Source organism: Neoarius graeffei, chromosome 7 (genome assembly GCF_027579695.1).
Source record: "Neoarius graeffei isolate fNeoGra1 chromosome 7, fNeoGra1.pri, whole genome shotgun sequence".
NCBI classification, from domain to species: Eukaryota; Metazoa; Chordata; class Actinopteri; order Siluriformes; family Ariidae; genus Neoarius; species Neoarius graeffei.
In genome coordinates this window covers 27,786,349-27,804,533 of record NC_083575.1, presented here as the reverse complement: position 1 = coordinate 27,804,533, position 18,185 = coordinate 27,786,349, and the positions used below count along the sequence as shown (strand labels likewise).

Sequence of the window (18,185 nt, the reverse complement as noted above, 5' to 3'; positions counted from 1 at the left end):
TCTTGAGGTTTCTTCCTCATGTCGTCTGAGGGACTTTTTCCTTGCCACCGTCGCCACAGGCTCGCTCATTGGGGATAGATTAGGGATAAAATTAGCTCATGTTTTAAGTCGTTCAAATTCTGTAAAGCTGCTTTGCGACAATTTTTATTGTTAAAAGCGCTACACAAATAAACTTGACTTGACTTTACAGTTGCACCACTTGGGAGCCACATGGGGTCATTTTTTAAACCTCTACCTCTAATTCTGAACCTTATGGCAGGAGCAACCAGGTTCTGGGCTAAAACGTCCTGTGTTTAGCACAATTCATAATGCCATCAATCTTCACAAGAGTCCCTAAACAGTGCCAATGCAGCAATAATCCACCACAATATTTTACAGTAGCTCTCAGATACTCCTCATTTTATGTTGCTAATTTTTCAACAAACATTTAATTGGATTTGAATTTGATATATGGGTCCGTCTCAGAAACTGGTCTCTCATTTGGGACATTATGGTCAAAAAATAAATTTTCTAATTTTACTTTTTTTTTTGCATTTACCTAACACTCAATGTTTCTTTTGTCATTTTTAATAAGAATAAAGAGAGTATCTTGCTTTATCTGGCCTCCACTGTGGAAAAAATTTTTTTGATTACAATTCAAATGCTTTTGTAAAATTGATTTCCATCTAAAATAACTACATCAAGGCGGCACGGTGGTGTAGTGGTTAGCGCTGTCGCCTCACAGCAAGAAGGTCCTGGTTCGAGCCCCGTGGCCGGCGAGGGCCTTTCTGTGTGGAGTTTGCATGTTCTCCCCGTGCCCGCGTGGGTTTCCTCCGGGTGCTCCGGTTTCCCCCACAGTTCAAAGACATGCAGTTAGGTTAACATGGGGCAACCACGGCCTGAGGTTGGGCTGAAGTGCCCTTGAGCAAGGCACCTAACTCCCAACTGCTCCCCAGGCGCTATAGCATAGCTGCCCACTGCTCTGGGTATGTGTGTGTGCTCATTGCTCACTTGTGTGTGCGCGCATGCGTGTGTTTACTGCTTCAGATGAGTTAAATGCAGAGGATGAATTTCACTTCTTCTTCAGAGCATGTGAGCAAATAGTAAGGACACGGTTCAGACGTACCCCGCCGCCATCTTACCTGTCCTCTGACCCAGATGTTCACAGATGACGTATAACCACATATGCTGTGAAATTAAAACAAGATCAACTGTGACATAGTGCTCACCTTACGTAACCCCCCACTCTCGCTTGTATCAGAATGCAAGCAATCGAAGGAATAGGAGACTTATTATGAAGGTTGACTTCAAGAAATAATGAACCCTGAAACAAGTAAGTAAAGAGCAGTGTCTCTCCCCAGGGATCTCAAACAGCATCCTGAAATAGCATTGTGCTTCTTGAAATAGCGTCAAAATCCACACTATTATGTTTTGTAAATATATTCAGTCGGTAAACGGGAAGTCGATGTGCAACAGACCTGAAAACCGTCTACATGGTATAGAACCCCAAGCTGAAGCTCGGTACCAAATATCAAGTGGTTGTGATTTGTAGTTGCTGACAAACGTGTTACGAAAAATTTTGTAAATCCACCCTATATGTTTCGTAAATACATTCAGTCGGTAAACAAGAAGTCGATGTGCGACAGACCTGAAAACGGTCTACACGGTACAGAACCCCAAGCTGAAGTTTGGTACCAAGTGGCTATGATTTGTGGTTGCTGAGAAAAAGGGTGTTTCGGACAGACGGAGATACGGAAAGTGCCATATAACAGTTGATTTCACAACATTACATTACGGGCAGGGCGGCACGGTGGTGTAGTGGTTAGCGCTGTTGCCTCACAGCAAGGTCCCGGGTTCGAGCCCCGTGGCCGGCGAGGGCCTTTCTGTGCGGAGTTTGCATGTTCTCCCCGTGTCCGTGTGGGTTTCCTCCGGGTGCTCCGGTTTCCCCCACAGTCCAAAGACATGCAGGTTAGGTTAACTGGTGACTCTAAATTGACCGTAGGTGTGAATGTGAGTGTGAATGGTTGTCTGTGTCTATGTGTCAGCCCTGTGATGACCTGGCGACTTGTCCAGGGTGTACCCCGCCTTTCGCCCGTAGTCAGCTGGGATAGGCTCCAGCTTGCCTGCGACCCTGTAGAACAGGATAAAGCAGCTACAGATAATGAGATTAGATCAGATGAGACATTACGGGCATTTTTATCAGACGATCTTACCCAGAGCGACATACAACATACCCAGAGCAGCCTGCGGAGCAGTTGGGGGTTGGGTGCCTTGCTCGAGGGCACTTCAGCCATTCCTGCTGGTCCTGGGAATCAAACCATCAACCTTTTGGTCCCAAAGCTGCTTCTTGAAACATTAGGCCATGGCTTCCCCCATGAAATCAACTCTACATTCCTGAAACCATGATCTGCAATTTTTCTATGATCCTGACTTAATTCTCAGACTTCCAAAACTTTTTTTTTTTTAATGACCACGATTGTACTTAATGGTATTTTTTATGTGGCTTGTGCAAGCCAACAAACATCTGTCTCTTTGTGTTGAAAGCTCTTTGTGACGGATGACAACTTTTTGAAAGCTGACAGAGGTTTGCACTTAATGTGAGAAATGCTTCAGGGATGCTTTGTAGAGGAACTGCAATTACTAGAACTATAAAGTAAGTAAATTCCTGTTTTAGGTGGAAATCTGAATAATTGGTCCATGGTTCAGTACGTGTTATATATGCAAAACAACCATTAATCAACAAGATGTGATCGAACATGGTGTAATCTTAATCCGTGTAGGTGTGCGCATGTGTGTGTGTTTACAGGAAGTCTGACCTGTTTTGATGATGTTGCACAATTCGTACAGCAGGAGTTTGTTGTCTCCGCCCGTGTCCAGCCGCTGCTCCATGTAGCTGTTGAGCTCGTAAACCACGCCTTGCATATTAGTGTCCTGGTACTGCTGGACACAACAGACACACACACAGCATGCAACTAACCAAACGCAAATGTCATGTGCTGCATAAAAGTTCTGTGCGCACCCAAACGCATGTTCGAACTCTGTACGAGTCCTCAGTGAAACCATGTGCCTTGGGTACATTCAGGAATCGCACAACCGCTGATGGAACAGGTCTTGTGCAACAGCAGACCCAGTTTACGGTACTTCCATCCCTTCTGTGAAGGGTTACGGTTAGAGATGAATAGATTTTAGACTTAACCACAGCCACAAGTCTCTCTATTTGCTTGTCTCAACTCATTGTCTCATATCCTCGGTCCTGTCCAGATGTCCCAAAGATTTGGTGTGCCAAGCAGCACTTCAGCTTCAAATCAGAGCACATCAATAAATTATTTTTCTTTCTCTTCATTACAGATGCATTTATAACCATGAGTGATTTGGGCAATGACTGGAAGCACTAAATTGGTAAAGGGGAAGCATGTTTTTTTTTTGGTCCTGCCTCAAACAGGGGTATGTAAACAACATATATATGTGTGTTATTTACCAGCTGGGAGGTCCGTATGGTGAAATACCGTGACTGAGGTCTTGAAAGTACTGACCGAAGCCCTTTGGGCCGAGGTCACGGTATTTCACCATACGGACCGACCTTAAGCTGGTAAATAATGTATTTATTTTTTTCTTTACTAAATTCTAACAGAAAACGAGAGCGCCCGAAAGGGAAAACCGAGCCGAGCCGCCATTTTGAATCCTCATTCACGGCTGTAATGCAAATGGCTTCCTCCTCGGTATACAAGTGCACTTCCATGGCAGGGAAAAAAACTACATTTTGCCGCCTATGTAGTCCCCTATTTATATTTATATTCAGGATTCAGCAATGTTCTTGCTCGGCGTTTTTGCTCGACCAAAGTTATACAGTATTATGACCTTTATATTGCATAAATAAAGCCATTTAGTGAAACTTTGAAGAAGAGATTGTACTGGTTTAAAGTTTTTATCTAACGTAATATTATGTATTAGGATAACATGGTCCAAAATGGGCCTCGTTAACTAATGAGATCAAACTGTTAGCAAGTTAGAGGATTTTAGCTTTCTCCTGAAATGTTTTCTTTTATTTCTTCTTCCTCAGGGTAGTAAAACTCGCTTTCGCTGTGAACGCTGCCGTTATCGCTATCCATGCTGTAAAATTAATGCTATTCTCCTGAAAAATGCTGGCAAAAATTTATAAGATTTTTGATAATCTTATATATAAATCTTATAAAAAAAAAAAGATAAATGTTGACAAAAATTGCTACTATGTTTGTTGTTGTTGTGAACAAGCGAGTCGCCAGAGGTCCGTAACTGGGGTCCATACCGTAGGATACGGACCCGCTTGCCAGCCAATCAGAGCGCAGGATTTGATAGAAACCGGACCGCAAAAAAAAAAATTAACGGTTATTCCACGAAATCGAGTTGTACATGAGCTGATAGCCGATGTAGCCTGGATTTTGAGAAACAGAGCATTTTTATTTTATGCAAATTTGATAAATAAAAGCTTTATACAAAATATAATTTCTGTTTAGAATATAAACAAACTGGCGAAATGACAGTAGCAATTTGTGAAAAATGTGATAATTCTTGGGGGGGGGGGGATGTTCTTACCATCAAATACTTTTATTTTATTCCATATTTTGTGGAATATGAAATATTTTTTTAAAATATTTTTTGGGGTTTTGTTTTCAAGTAGTTTTTATTTCGTCCTTGGTTGGTTCAGCAACATGCACCACCATTTTGTTTCTCTACTCACGGTATACGAGTTGATATCCTAGTAGTAGAGTAGCCAATCAGAGTGCACGATTGCTCATATCCAGTGAATGTGGATTGAATAATGGAAGATGTCCGTTTGATGAAAACATCATTGAAAAAAAATGCATAACAATGAATGAGGGCAGTTCTTCGGTAACCGAATTACATTCACAGCAAAACGTGGTAACTTTTTTTAGTTGCAATACTCAAGATAAATGTTATTAAATAAAAATTTCACACACTAAAAACGATACGTTCTTACCATCAAATACTTTTATTTTATTCCATATTTTGTTGCTTTTTAAAAAAGCATTTTTGGGGGTTTTGTTGACCCTTAAAAAAAAAAAAAGCATAGAAAAATTGGCTGTGTTTAACTCTGAACGCAAAATCTTATGAGGAAAGAAAAGTGAGTAACAGAATTACGTCAGAAAGAAAAAAACAAAACCTGAAGTTTCATTTCTTAAAATTCAAACCGAGATTTCTCGGAAGTGACATTGCAATAATTGTGGTGATGATTTTTAAATATAGTTTTCAGTACATTTTGCCTTGGATTCCATACTGTTGCAATATCACTGCGCTGACAAGTCAAGGCACGCTTAATAATTACGTAATTTTGGCGCCTCTGCTGAAGAATCGTCCCTAAACAACATTTAAAAAAAAAAAAAAAAAAAAAAAAGAGAGAGAGACTGGTTTGTGGCAGAAGTCTTTGTGCGTCTCACCTCAAAAACTTTACATTCCAATTTGTCAAAACTGCGACTTTCCATTAAAAATCCATATATTGCAACAATCTAATTTTTGGACGGTAACAATACATCATACTTGTACACCTCAAACCAGGACAAAAGCTTCATTGACCTCAAACAGATGCTTTCCCAGAGCGCTCGCTCTGAAAACCAGGCATGACGTTAACTGTAATAGTTCCCGTTCCTCGTCTCATTCGAAACGTCCTGACTACCGTATACGACGGCCAACAATAATCAAACTATATAAGCCGCTGTACCAAGTGGCATTACCGTAAACTACTGTAAACGACTGGAAACTAAGCCTAGTAAATCACAAATGGTGTGCTGTTTAGCTTCTAAAGACGCCTCCAGAAATGCACATGCTCACACACACCCACAACATGTAATCATAAGTACAGTTAAGCAATAAGGGAGTGAGAATAAAATACACTGTGGCTGGGCTGGCATTTATGTGGGTTTTAGCTCTGGGTGAACTTTCGCAAAAAAGGGCTAAAAACACCAGGCATGCACAGTAAAACTATTTAAAAAGAAGTCACCTCACTTACCCTGCTCACTTCTTTAGTTGAAGGCTCATCTGTGTGGAGACAAAACAAAAAACATGCCACCTTTTTCATTCAATTGGACATGCTACAAGTATTGCATTTTATATTCCCATTGGTATTGTATGGTTTCTCCTAAAACCGACCTTCCAGTATATCCTTGACTTGCAAGTGACGTCAAAGCCAGTTAGAAACCCGGATGTCGGCCATGTTGGAGGATATAGTGATATTCCATACAAAACACTACAGTCATGCGTGCACAACTCTCTTTGTTTTTCCACTGCTTTAAGCGTTCTTTTAGCTATGCCATCTCTTTGTGCTGTATATAATTGTGGTCACAACAGTACTCGTGATCGTGGCACGTTCCGATTTTTTAGAATTCCGTCCCTGATTCGGAAAGAGTGCGAGGAAACTCTTGAGGCTTAGTACGGACAGGAGCCAAACACGGCTAAACAACATCAGCAGGGCTGATCAGGGCTCGACATTAAGGCCTGGTCCCACTGCACTTACGGATGCAAAGAGGATGTAAAACGAAAAAAAATCTTTGCCATCCGTTGGAAAACGCTATGCATCCGTTGTGTACTCATTGCATATGTGCTTCATACGCTCTATCCATCGAGCATCCGTCCACTGTGATTTCATCCGCGCAAAAAGTTTTGAGCTGCACAAAACTTTTAGAACGGATGAACCTTCTGCCGTGTACGATGTAAATCCGCGACATATACGAGCAACAAACGTTCTATGTCCGTTATCATCCGTTAAACGTCTGCTGTATCCTCTCTGCATCCTCTGGGCATCCTCGCAACTCGCATCCGCTGCAGCTGAAAACGGAAAGAGGGAGGAAAGATAAGGGACATGAAACGTCTATGCATCGTTAGTAGCACGGAAATAGAAAGGATGCAAGCGTATGCATCTCGTATATAAAGTATTCAAAACGGACAAAGCGTTTATATCTGGGATGTATCTCGTATATTTAGGATGTCTGGAGTATGTCTAGAGTATGTAGAAGGACACCTAGCGGACAATCGATATTTTGTATAAAAAGGGGGAGAAAATGAGAGATGTATCAATGTAGCCTTCTTCAAAAACGAGATGTAGTAGAGATGTATCGATGTAGCCGCCAGCACGTCTTTCCGCTTTATGCTGACGGCGTGCGTGCTGCATCCCTTTATATCCGCGGAGCAGACGCAATTCATACCCCCCGCATGCGCAGTGAACGGTCTGCATCCGATATACATCTGCGCAACATCCCTTTTGTTTCCGTTAGGCGTACGCGATGCATCCCCTTCATCCGCTATGCATCCGCTCTTTCTGCTATGCGTCCGCTTCTCAGTTATCACCGGTAACCCCTTCGGAGCTGTCATCCACTTCCATCCGCTTTCACCCGCTAGGCTTCCTATGAACATGCGTTTAACATCCCCGCTATATACTACCCACGTCCGTTCTTTTCCGTTCTGTTTTCGCCAATTTTCGCCAATTTTGTCCATTTCTGGAGCGGATGAAAACGGATAGAGCCACCCCCGAAATTTTGCTCGTCCACTGTGTCCTTTTTGCATACGTTTTGTGTCCATCGGCCAGTGGGACCGGGCCTTTAACTTTTAAGCAAGTGGAGGCTAATTTCCACTTGCCCCTCCAATATTATCACTTTTCCCCCTATTTTGCGAGTACTACTTTTTTTTTTAATATAAAGAAAACCATAGAATTAGTTGTGAATTGCAACATAAAATGAAGATCACACATTGAGTTGAAGTTTGGTTATTGGTTACTTTTTTTTACTTGTAACGGACAATAACAATTTCATCCAAAACAGTTTTTCCTGCCTTAGTTGATTTATTTCCATTTCACATGCATGCAGCTGTTGTAAAGTTCAGTGTGTTTGTCAATCAATCAATCAATCAATCAATCAATCAATCAATCAATCAATCAATCAATCAAATTTTATTTATATAGCCCTTTACAATAACCAAAAGGTACCCAAAGTGCTTTACATCAAAGCCATAAAACAGAACACCAAAACACATAAAAACACAGGTTTTGACTGCGGAAGGTGCCACCATGCTGCAGATTACCAAAAGCCTTTCAGAAGTACATGAAATAAAACAGACGAAACGAAGCACCGCTCAAAAACAAGACTCCCCTAGTCAGGATTGTATGCCAATCTAAAAAAGTAGGTCTTCAACTTTGATTTAAAAAGGCCGGGATCAATAGCGGTGCGAATGTCGGGGGGCAGATTGTTCCACAGTCTGGGAGCAGCGACAGCAAAAGAACGATCACCCCACTGTTTATATCTCGACCTTGGAACTTCTAACAGAAGCTGACCCGAAGAACGCAGGGCCCTACCATGATCACGAACAGTTAAAATCTCAGACAAGTAAGAGGGAGCCAGGCCATTGATGGCATTAAAAACAAACAACAGAAGTTTAAAATCAATTCTAAAACGGACTGGAAGCCAATGGAGTGACGACAACACAGGAGTAATGTGTTCACGTCTAGACGTGCTTGTTAAAAATCGGGCCGCGGCGTTCTGTACAAGTTGAAGATGTAAAATTGAAGACTGGCTGAGGCCAACATACAGGGCGTTACAATAGTCCAGTCTCGAACTGATAAATGCATGAATTGCCTTCTCGAGATCCTGCCGACTGAGAAACGGCTTCGCTTTGGCCAAGAGACGAAGTTGAAAAAAGCTCGTTCTAACAACAGAACTAATCTGTTTATCAAATTTAAGCCCACTGTCAAACGTTACCCCAAGATTTTGTACAAATGGTTTAACAGGGTTTCCCCAGGTTTGACCACCATAAATTTAAGACTTTTTTAAGACCTTTTTAAGACCACTTAAATGAGAATTAAGACCTACATCGCACCCGTTATGCGGTCGTAGAACACCAGATCAAATTCCCAATAATGACAAATGTTTCAAGTAAAAATACTTTTATTATAAAAGTTATATACTTAAAAGTCATTATGTGCATTGCTTGTCGAATCTTCACATTCAAGACAAAAAAACAAGTCTAAACCTGGAAGAAAGGAGCACAACGTAGGGTCCACGTCATGGCCTTAAAGGTACACAAAAATGCAATAGGCATACCAACACATTAATGCCAAAGGTGTGCACTCACCAGTCAAAACGCCAAACTGAGGGCCTCACTCGAGGCCTAAAGAACCGTCTCTGAACTAATTATGACCGTGCACCCAGAGATGATACTTAAAATAAAAAAGTGATGTGGGTGTATTTTTTTTAAATAAAATATCAAAACATTCACAACACTCTAAACAGACAAACTCTTTGTCTTAGTTTCCCAGCACTTGCTTCAACCATTTTACATTTTGTACCCTTGTAAACGAGGGAGGGAGAGAGATACAGAGGGGCATAGACAGATAAGAGACGAGGGGATAGATGGGAAGATAGATAGAGATAGAAAAGAGGTAAGCCTAAAGTCTCTTAAAGGTGCACAAAAATGCAATTGGCGTACCAATACATTGGTACAATGGTGTGCACTCACCAGTCAAAAAGCCAAACTGAGGGCCCAACTCAACTCGAGGCCTAAAGAACTGTCTCTAAACTAATTACATGCACCCAGAGATGATAAACAGACAAACTCTTTGTCTTAGTTTCCCAGCATTCAACTTGCTTCAACCATTTTACATTTTGAAGAATAAAAAGAAATGTAAATACTCCTAGTAAACAAGGGAGGGAGGGAAGACATAGATGTGGAGGTGGATAGATAAGAGACACAATGAGATAAATAGATAGATAGGAAAGAGGTATACAGATGGATAAGAGATTGATAGGAGAGAGCGATAGACAATATAGATAGATAACACAGAGTGGTAGACAGACATAAGAGATAGATAGGAGAGAGGAGAGGAAAGATAAAAAGATATAGATAGAATAGTGAGATATATAGATGGATAGGACAGACAGAGTGGTAGACAGTTAAGAGAGAGAGAGACAGACCGACAGATAGATAGGAGATAGACAGATATATGAGAGAGAGAGTAAGAGAGAGAGACAGATAGATAGGAGAGTGGTCCATTTGTTTACTTTCCGTCGTCTTGTTTAGACTTTCGTCGAACATTACGACGAATCCACCACTTGCCTCGTTAACGTCTTTGACCAACTCCTTCGTTATATAAGGAGCAAGACCGAATTTTGTTATGTAAGACGTTTTGTTTTTTCCACAGGAGAATGTTGTAGCGACTTCCGAGTCTGGGAACACAGCCTTAAAGAGTTCGCTTATGCCTTCATTCGAGCTGTACGAGTGGTGTTCCATAATTGTTTTTAAAATCCGGAGCACCTCTGCCCGAAGTGTCGGGGTTCCACCGACGCCCATCATGCCACTGCTCGGCCCTTGTGTTGTTGCTAGCCTTGCCGATGATGTCTGGCTTGGCTGATGCTGCTGACGTTCGACAGTGGTGCGAGTGCCAACTCCAGGTGCATTCGGAGATGGAACCGTGCAGAACTGAGCGATGGGCTGGTGGTGGTGGAGGGCAGATGCAATGTGCTTTGAGCTCTTCATGTGAGACTCTAAAGCGAAATGACCTATAGTGGACAACTTGAAGGTCTTTCGACAAACACAGCATCTTGCTTCAACGTCACTTCCAGGAACCTCCCTCACCCAATCACGATATCTTTCATCTGAAAGCCACTGCTGATTAAAACGACACTTCCCCGTGCTGCGATTCGCGGAGTCTCCTCTCCACCACGGACTCCGATGACTGCGCCGGTGCGAAAATGTATCAATATTGTTTCTTTCTTTGCGCATACTCCAAGAAATTCACTGATGTTACGCAAAACCCACGTTTTCACATTGTAGAATAGTATGAGTAAATTTAAGACCTTTGTTTAAAAAATTAAGACTTGGGCAAAGCAATTTAAGACTTTTTAAGGCCTTAATTTTGGAATATTAAATTTAAGACTTTTAAGACCCCGCGGCTACCATGTTTAAAAAAGGGGGCCGGAGTACCAAAATTTGTTGTAAAAACATTTGACGTGGGTGACGTGCCAAATAAAATACATTCTGTTTTGCTGTCGTTCAAATGCAAAAAGTTCCGTGCCAGCCACTGCTTTACATCAGTAATACAATCCAGTAACTTAGTAAGCACCATATTTTCATTGGGTCTTATGGGCAAATATATCTGCAAATCATCAGCATAAAAATGAAAAGACAGATTGTGTTTTTTTATAATTGATCCCAGAGGTAACATGTACAAAGTTTGTGTAGCACTCTCTCAGAATGTAGGTTCATTACTCAATGTAGAAATCATAAAATAGAAATCTATAATCAAGTTTGTATGAAGGAAACAATCGGGTGCCAAGACTTTTGAACAGTACTGTGTTTCAGAATATTTATATATCTTTTTTTGTCATCATCCACCTCTAGGTTTAAAAAAAAACAAAACAAAAAAAACCCCGTGCTGTGTCATGATAGACACGATAATGTTTGAGTTTAAAATTGTTTATGTGAAAGCTGAGGGTGTTTTATACAGATCTGGCAACCTGTAACTGAATCAATGCAGCTGGTCTGTCATGAAGCAGTGTTTGTTTTTTTTAATAAACCTTGAGGTGGATGATATAACCTAGGGCTGCTCGATATTGGAAAAAATCAATATCACGATTTTTTCAGTAAATATCGATATCGCGATTTTTAAAACGATATTTATACACCTTTTTTTAAAGCCCTGATCATCAACACCTGAGGCACCGGGCCACATTTTTATAGTACAGGCCTCATAGGCTACCTGTCAACCCTTCCCGTTGTACCCTGAAACGCCTTTTACTTAAACTATTTACTGTGCAAGCGCGTACTTTGCATAGGTCCTATAGCCTGCACAAGGCTCACGTTCTCCTCACTCAACATTTCCGATCACAGAGGATGGAGCTAGCGCTGGTATTACCAGTGATTACTGCGTAACGTCCACACTGGCTCATAGCCAGCCAAGGATAAAATCTCTCTCTCACACACACACACACACACTACAACGTAAGCTTGTGTGTTGTTAAGACACCAACATTAAAACACGCACACACACGGACTGGCCATTGGGAGTAGCGGGAGTTTGTGGGCCGGCGGAGAAAAAAAAAAAAAAAAAGTTGCGCGCTGGCCTTTAATATGATAAGCAATGTTAACGGTTTCTTTAAGAAACCGTTAACATTGCTTATCATATTAAAGGCCAGCGCGCAACTGTAATAAACAATGTTAACAGTTTCTTAAAGAAACTTAACATTGCTTATCATATTAAAGGCCAGCGCGCAACTGTTTTGTTTTTTTCTCCGCCGGCCCACACTGAACCACCGGCAAAACTCCCGCTACTCCCGATGGCCAGTCCGTGTGTGAACACGCACAATATAGAGACAAGTCCTTAAGAATTAACATGCATGAAAATAGCTCAGCGGCATGTAAACATTCCCTGAAAGTGTAGGTGGCACTGCGGCTAGATGCTACGTGAAATGGCACAAGGCAAACACCATGCTTCGCTCAGTCAACAGACAAAATCCACGAACCCAGTAGTCCTCCTACTACTGTGGGTTAGTGTTCTGTGGCCAAAAACACCCTACGCACAGTCATTCCAAAACATCCCCACTAGTTGCAGGTTATGTCTCAAATACAGATATGCGTTGTGGATTAAGCGATCTATTTTCAAGCATCAGGCTTCTCTTCCTTCATCTTCCAAATGTGGACTCCGCTATCTTTTTGGCATGTCAGCATTGAAATACCATTTGCAGAGATATTTCACTCGAAAAGTAAAAGCAACACATGATTAGGGCTACATGATTAGCAGGGGGACACCGTTTTAAGCGCACGGAATTTTAAAAACAATGTAATTACATCTGAGTCCGTCTACATCGCGCAATAAACCCGTCCTTAGCAGAACCTACTTCAAAGCATGATGCTAGCTGCAGATGCACAAGTCAAAATCAAATGAACCCAAGTAAACATGCCGCGGCGGGCAACATTAATAACCAAATTGCCTTACCTTAAAACGCTGCCTTGACCACAGGACGACTCGCAGTTATTCCACTTAAATCCACACGGTTTAACACATCTAACACAGCTAGCAAGCTGGATATGTGCTAATATTGTTGTGCTTGTTTTCTTCCGTAGATGCCATTTTTACATTACCCAGTCCCACATCCAAAAATATGACGTAAATATGTTAATTGTATTATTATAACTATTAGCAAGCAAATCAAACAACATATTAAGAAATCAATATATCAAATCACCCGACACGTATGAAAACAGAAGAATTGATTTTTTACTGTTGCGGAGATATCGCGGGAGTAGAATGGATGACGTATGCAAGGCTACGGTGTGCCTTAGGGGACAGAACGGTTCGTTTTACCTTACTGTCACGTCAATGTTATTGTTGTTTTATTGCCATTGTAGAAATATTGTGCACGTCCCTTTCGACAAATGACAAAAAATCGTTTCATATCGATATTATGAATTTTGATATCGTTTGACACCAATATCGATATCGCGATAAAAATACGATATATTGCACAGCTCTAATATAACCCCAAAAAAAGGATATATAAATATTTTGCACTGGACTGTGTTCCTCTGATAACAGAAACAGAGCTCCAGGTCTCTCTGCTCTTAATCTGTTCTATTCTTTCAGGATTTATCACGCATGTCGCTCCTTGTCAAGTTTTCTATGCCCGAGTTGTTTGAAACCAATTTGGGTTTTCTGTGTCGAATAAGGAAGCGGCTTTACCTGGAAAAAAAATCAAACACTTTCATGAAGGTGCCAACTCGAAGGTGAAAAAAAGCAGACCCCCCCAGATTCTTAAGCAAACTCTTCCATCCTCACTTCCGACTTTCTGTTTTTGTAAAATACATTTTAAATACAATCATGAATTTATCTGGAGTTTTCAGGCTTCGCTCCTCTCCTCGTATTCTTTAACCACTCATTTCCTCGTTGTTCTTGAAGCATTTGCTTCTATTTGTTAACATTTTTCTTGATAGCGGGGAGACGGTAGTGCCTTTCATCTATTTCTCTGTTTGAACAAGCAAAAACAGCGCAAAAATTAACCATATTGAAGGCAGATTAAGCCTTGCTTTCATGAAAGACGGTGTCTGTCTGACCCCAGCTGTAATTATCACGTGATGCGTGACATCATGCACAAGGGGTCTATAAACAGTACGCGTACCATACTATAACAGCGGGGGGATATAAAATAACTTGTAAAGCAGTAAATGAAACCGAGACTAAGAAAACAGCCAAGACATAATGGTAGACATGTAGTGAGGGACGCTTTTAGGACCTGAAATAAAAGATCAAAAAGCCTAATTTTTGTGGTGCTAGTTCATAATATATGCTCATTCCAACTTGCCCAGTCGGGCATGTCGGGGATATATCCCACTCGCCCGAATGCATGTTTCACTTACCCCGGGCAATCGGGCAGTCCTTAATGTCGAGCCCTGATGATGATTTAACCGAGGCTAAAACCAAAACAGCTCGTGTTTGCAGTAATCATTTTATTTCAGGCGAGATTCAAAAGCTCTCTCAGGGCCCGTCCACACGAGTACGCGGCCTCACCCAATACGCTATCGTTTTGAAAAAAATCTCCGTAAACACGGCGTCGTTTCCTGAAATATCTGCGTCCACACGGATTCACTGGAAACGACCCAAAACACTGTAGTACATATGCCAGGCCTGTATGTGGCGCTGTGATGCCGCCACACCAATACACTAAAACCGGAAGAGAAGCCATGGAGCATACGTATAAAGGTCACGTGTTGTTTACAAACAATGTTGTTCTCCATGTTCTTTTGTTGCTCCTCGCAGTAATATAAAAGCAGAAGGTTTTGTTGTAGCAGCTGTAATAGACTGAGTTGTTTCTGCAGTACGAGCACAAGCCTGTAGTCCGCCATTGTTGTTGTTATGACGCGTCTAGCGGCAGCAGCGGCTGAGGTTAAAGGTTAGAGAGGCGGGGCTTATATGTCATCGTTTCTGAAAAAAATCCGCATTCGCTGTCCAGACGACTCCGGGCTATCCGGCGTTTTAGGATTTTCCCACTCTGGGACCCGTTTTCAAAAAATACCGGTTTCACACCTTGAAAAAGCCAGATCCGTCTGGACGCGAGGCCGAAACGATAAAGTATTTATGCAGATTCGACAAAAACGTACTCGTGTGGACGGGCCCTCAATATCATCATGGAAGAATTTCATTTCGTGTTGCTAGAATGTTGCTATAAAATGAGCGTTCTGTTGTCGTAGTTATAATTTTAACATGTGTATTACCATTTCACTTCTAGAAGCGCCAGCAAAATTATACGATAGAAACAATCCAGACTGGGCACCCACTCAGAAAATGGGCTATGTTTCATCCAAGGTCAGACTCGATTCTTCGGCAGCTGAACGACTCAAAAGAGGAGGAAGACCGCTGAATTAGCGGAAGCTACACGTGGAGTTCCAAGTCACCATGGCTGAAGCTGAAAAATTAATATCAGGTCAGCTAATTTTGACTGAAACAAAGTACTATTATTTTGAAACTTCCATAAAGTTAAGATTTCCAAACTGATCTCTAGCTTCTTTGAAACAGATCAGTCCGATGTTGGTGAATCATCTGTTGTTTACACACAGAAGTAAACTAAATGCAAAACAAGCCCTAACTTACCTTTGCAAATACAACTGCTTTATCATCACGGACTGGTTTAATTAACAAGGCATTTTCCCATCCAGAGACAACTTAGTTATAGGCTTCCACAGACTTCGAAGCCTTCACTGGAGATTTGTCGACCTACGAAGTCTGCCAAACCAGACAGAACGCGATATCTGGGTACTCGATGGTCGGTAGAAGCGTCTTATCTACAGAAAAATTTGACTTTTTTAAAATAATATGGGTCAGAACCAGGGCTTTGAACCGGTTCAAGGAACGAAAACGAAAACCGGGAACTTTTTCTATTTCACATGGAACAGAAACGAAATCAGAAACTTTATTATTTTTTATGTTCCGGAACAGAAACGCTTATTAAAAATAATGGTAACCGGTTAATACCGGTTTTTATTTCGTTCCTCAAAGTTTCTGTAGCCTACAAATAGTCATTCTTCTCCTGCGCAAGTTTCTATGACCCGCTGGGGTTCACTTCCTGTGTGACGTTCGCTGACTGAATGGAGAGAGCGGGAAGGTGGACTGCTAGTGAGTAAGTGCATTACTGAGTGTCTGAGCAAAGAAGAGCCTGAACGATGCAACCTCCCTATTGGCTGTTTGTAAAAATGTATCAGTTGTTGCCCTTCCCACGGGAATCATCGCGGGCTCGAGAGCCGAGACCTGACGAGTTAGTTCGTTGGTAGCAGAACAAAATGTCTGGACACAAATCGGGTTTTCAGAAAAGGAAAGAAAATAAACGGAGGGTTGAAAATACAAAAAAGGAGGCAGAAAATGCAAAACGAGTTTTAAGGTAGGACAAATGGTTACTTTTCAGAGGCGGCTCGCCGTGGCTGCCTGCAGGCTTATTTATTATAGCCCATTTAGTTAAAATAGTTGATATAAAATGTTTATAGTTATAGTTATGTGATGGTTGTCCTGATTTAGACTGGTGTTTTTTTTTTTTTTTGGGGGGGGGGGGGGGTGTTGCGCGATGTTGCACCCGGGTCCAGATTAGGGCAGAACCGGCCCTGGCTACATTTCAGCTATAGTTTGTTATGTATGTATGTACTTGCATAGATGTGTACTTCCAATATGGCGCCTAACAAACTCTCGCGGCGCGGTGACGTCATGCGGTAGCCCTCTATAGGGCCTGACTAGCCTTTGGTAACACACTAAACGAATTATCTTTCATTTTTGGCACTTTTTCTGTTTGTGTAGATGGGAAGACATACTGAGAATCCAAATCGCCAACATTTGAAATAATAATTGTTTTGAATTATTTTTTGTCTTATTTAATGAAGGCTGTAATAGAATTAGCTTACATTTGGCTTAAGCTGGATGAGACAGAGACATCATTTTATAGCCATTTGTTAAACAGCTGACAGGGAACGTAATTAACCGTTCCGGGAACGAAATTTTTTTGTTCTAACCGGTTCGGGAACGTCTATTTAATGGTGGAACCCAAAACCGGAAACGTTAAAATTCCGTTTCTGTTCGGAACGAACCAATAGGAAAAAAATTCCGGTTCAAAGCCCTGGTCAGAACAACACATATCTATCCTCTCTTTGTATCGACTCTTCGCTTGACCGTTCAAATCGTGGTAATGCTCAGAAAATTCAGCATTGTTTACAGACGCTTTCAGCGGCTGCCGTCCTAGTTGCTTTGTATATCCACCATCATGGCGGACGCTCATGACGTAGCACATTTTGATCACGTGGTTGCAAGTCAAGGACTGTTGATTATTCGGGAGATAAATCACAGTTCCATAGTGAGAGTACCAGAATGAGATAGGGTTAGTCTCGGCAGACCTTTTGGTGTCCCTACAGTAGGGATGTGACTGATTATGAAGACATTTTTGGAATGAACAGATACAAAGAAAAGATTTTTTTTTTTGGAAGGAAAATTTCAAAGGTTATGAGGTTGATCCCAGAGGTGTGCACTGGGGCTGGTATCCTGTGGGACGTAGCAAACAAGTTGTATAAGCAAGAAAGAGGTTTCTAACTACTGGGCATACAATGTTCATGAACTCATCCTTAGTAAATGCCTGGTCAGGGTTGAAGTGGTTTAAATTATGCTGCTAGTTTGTTTATATTTTGGGAATATAAAGCATCCAGTGTATACCTCAGCTTGAAAATATTTCGCTCACTAAACAGTAGAGGTGTGACGATTAATCGGTCCCTGATCTATCGATCCATTTCGATCCGCGATTCAAAAATTGATTAAAATTTAATGAATCACGATTCATTGATGATTCGCCAACAATACCCAAATTCATCCTGATAACCCTAGATGTATAAATTGACAAACTGCATAGTTTTTATCTCATCTCATCTCATTATCTGTAGCCACTTTATCCTGTTCTACAGGGTCGCAGGCAAGCTGGAGCCTATCCCAGCTGACTACGGGCGAAAGGCGGGGTACACCCTGGACAAGTCGCCAGGTCATCACAGGGCTGACACATAGACACAGACAACCATTCACACCTACGGTCAATTTAGAGTCACCAGTTAACCTAACCTGCATGTCTTTGGACTGTGGGGGAAACCGGAGCACCCGGAGGAAACCCACGCGGACACGGGGAGAACATGCAAACTCCACACAGAAAGGCCCT

At 41.6% G+C, this 18,185-nt stretch overlaps 1 protein-coding gene across 2 annotated transcripts in view; it reads right to left on the bottom strand.

Annotated features, from left to right (window-relative positions):
- Nucleotides 1-18,185, bottom strand: part of pde10a (phosphodiesterase 10A) — a 224,873-nt gene that overhangs the window by 72,389 nt on the left and 134,299 nt on the right. Inside the window, exons 3-4 of one of the 2 annotated variants that reach the window (XM_060925457.1) lie at nucleotides 5,984-6,012; nucleotides 2,796-2,919 (exon numbers count right to left, since the gene is read on the bottom strand). In XM_060925457.1, coding sequence (XP_060781440.1) covers nucleotides 2,796-2,919; nucleotides 5,984-6,012 — 153 coding nt within the window. The remainder of the gene's footprint in view (nucleotides 1-2,795; nucleotides 2,920-5,983; nucleotides 6,013-18,185) is intronic. The other variant, XM_060925458.1, reaches the window with a different exon arrangement.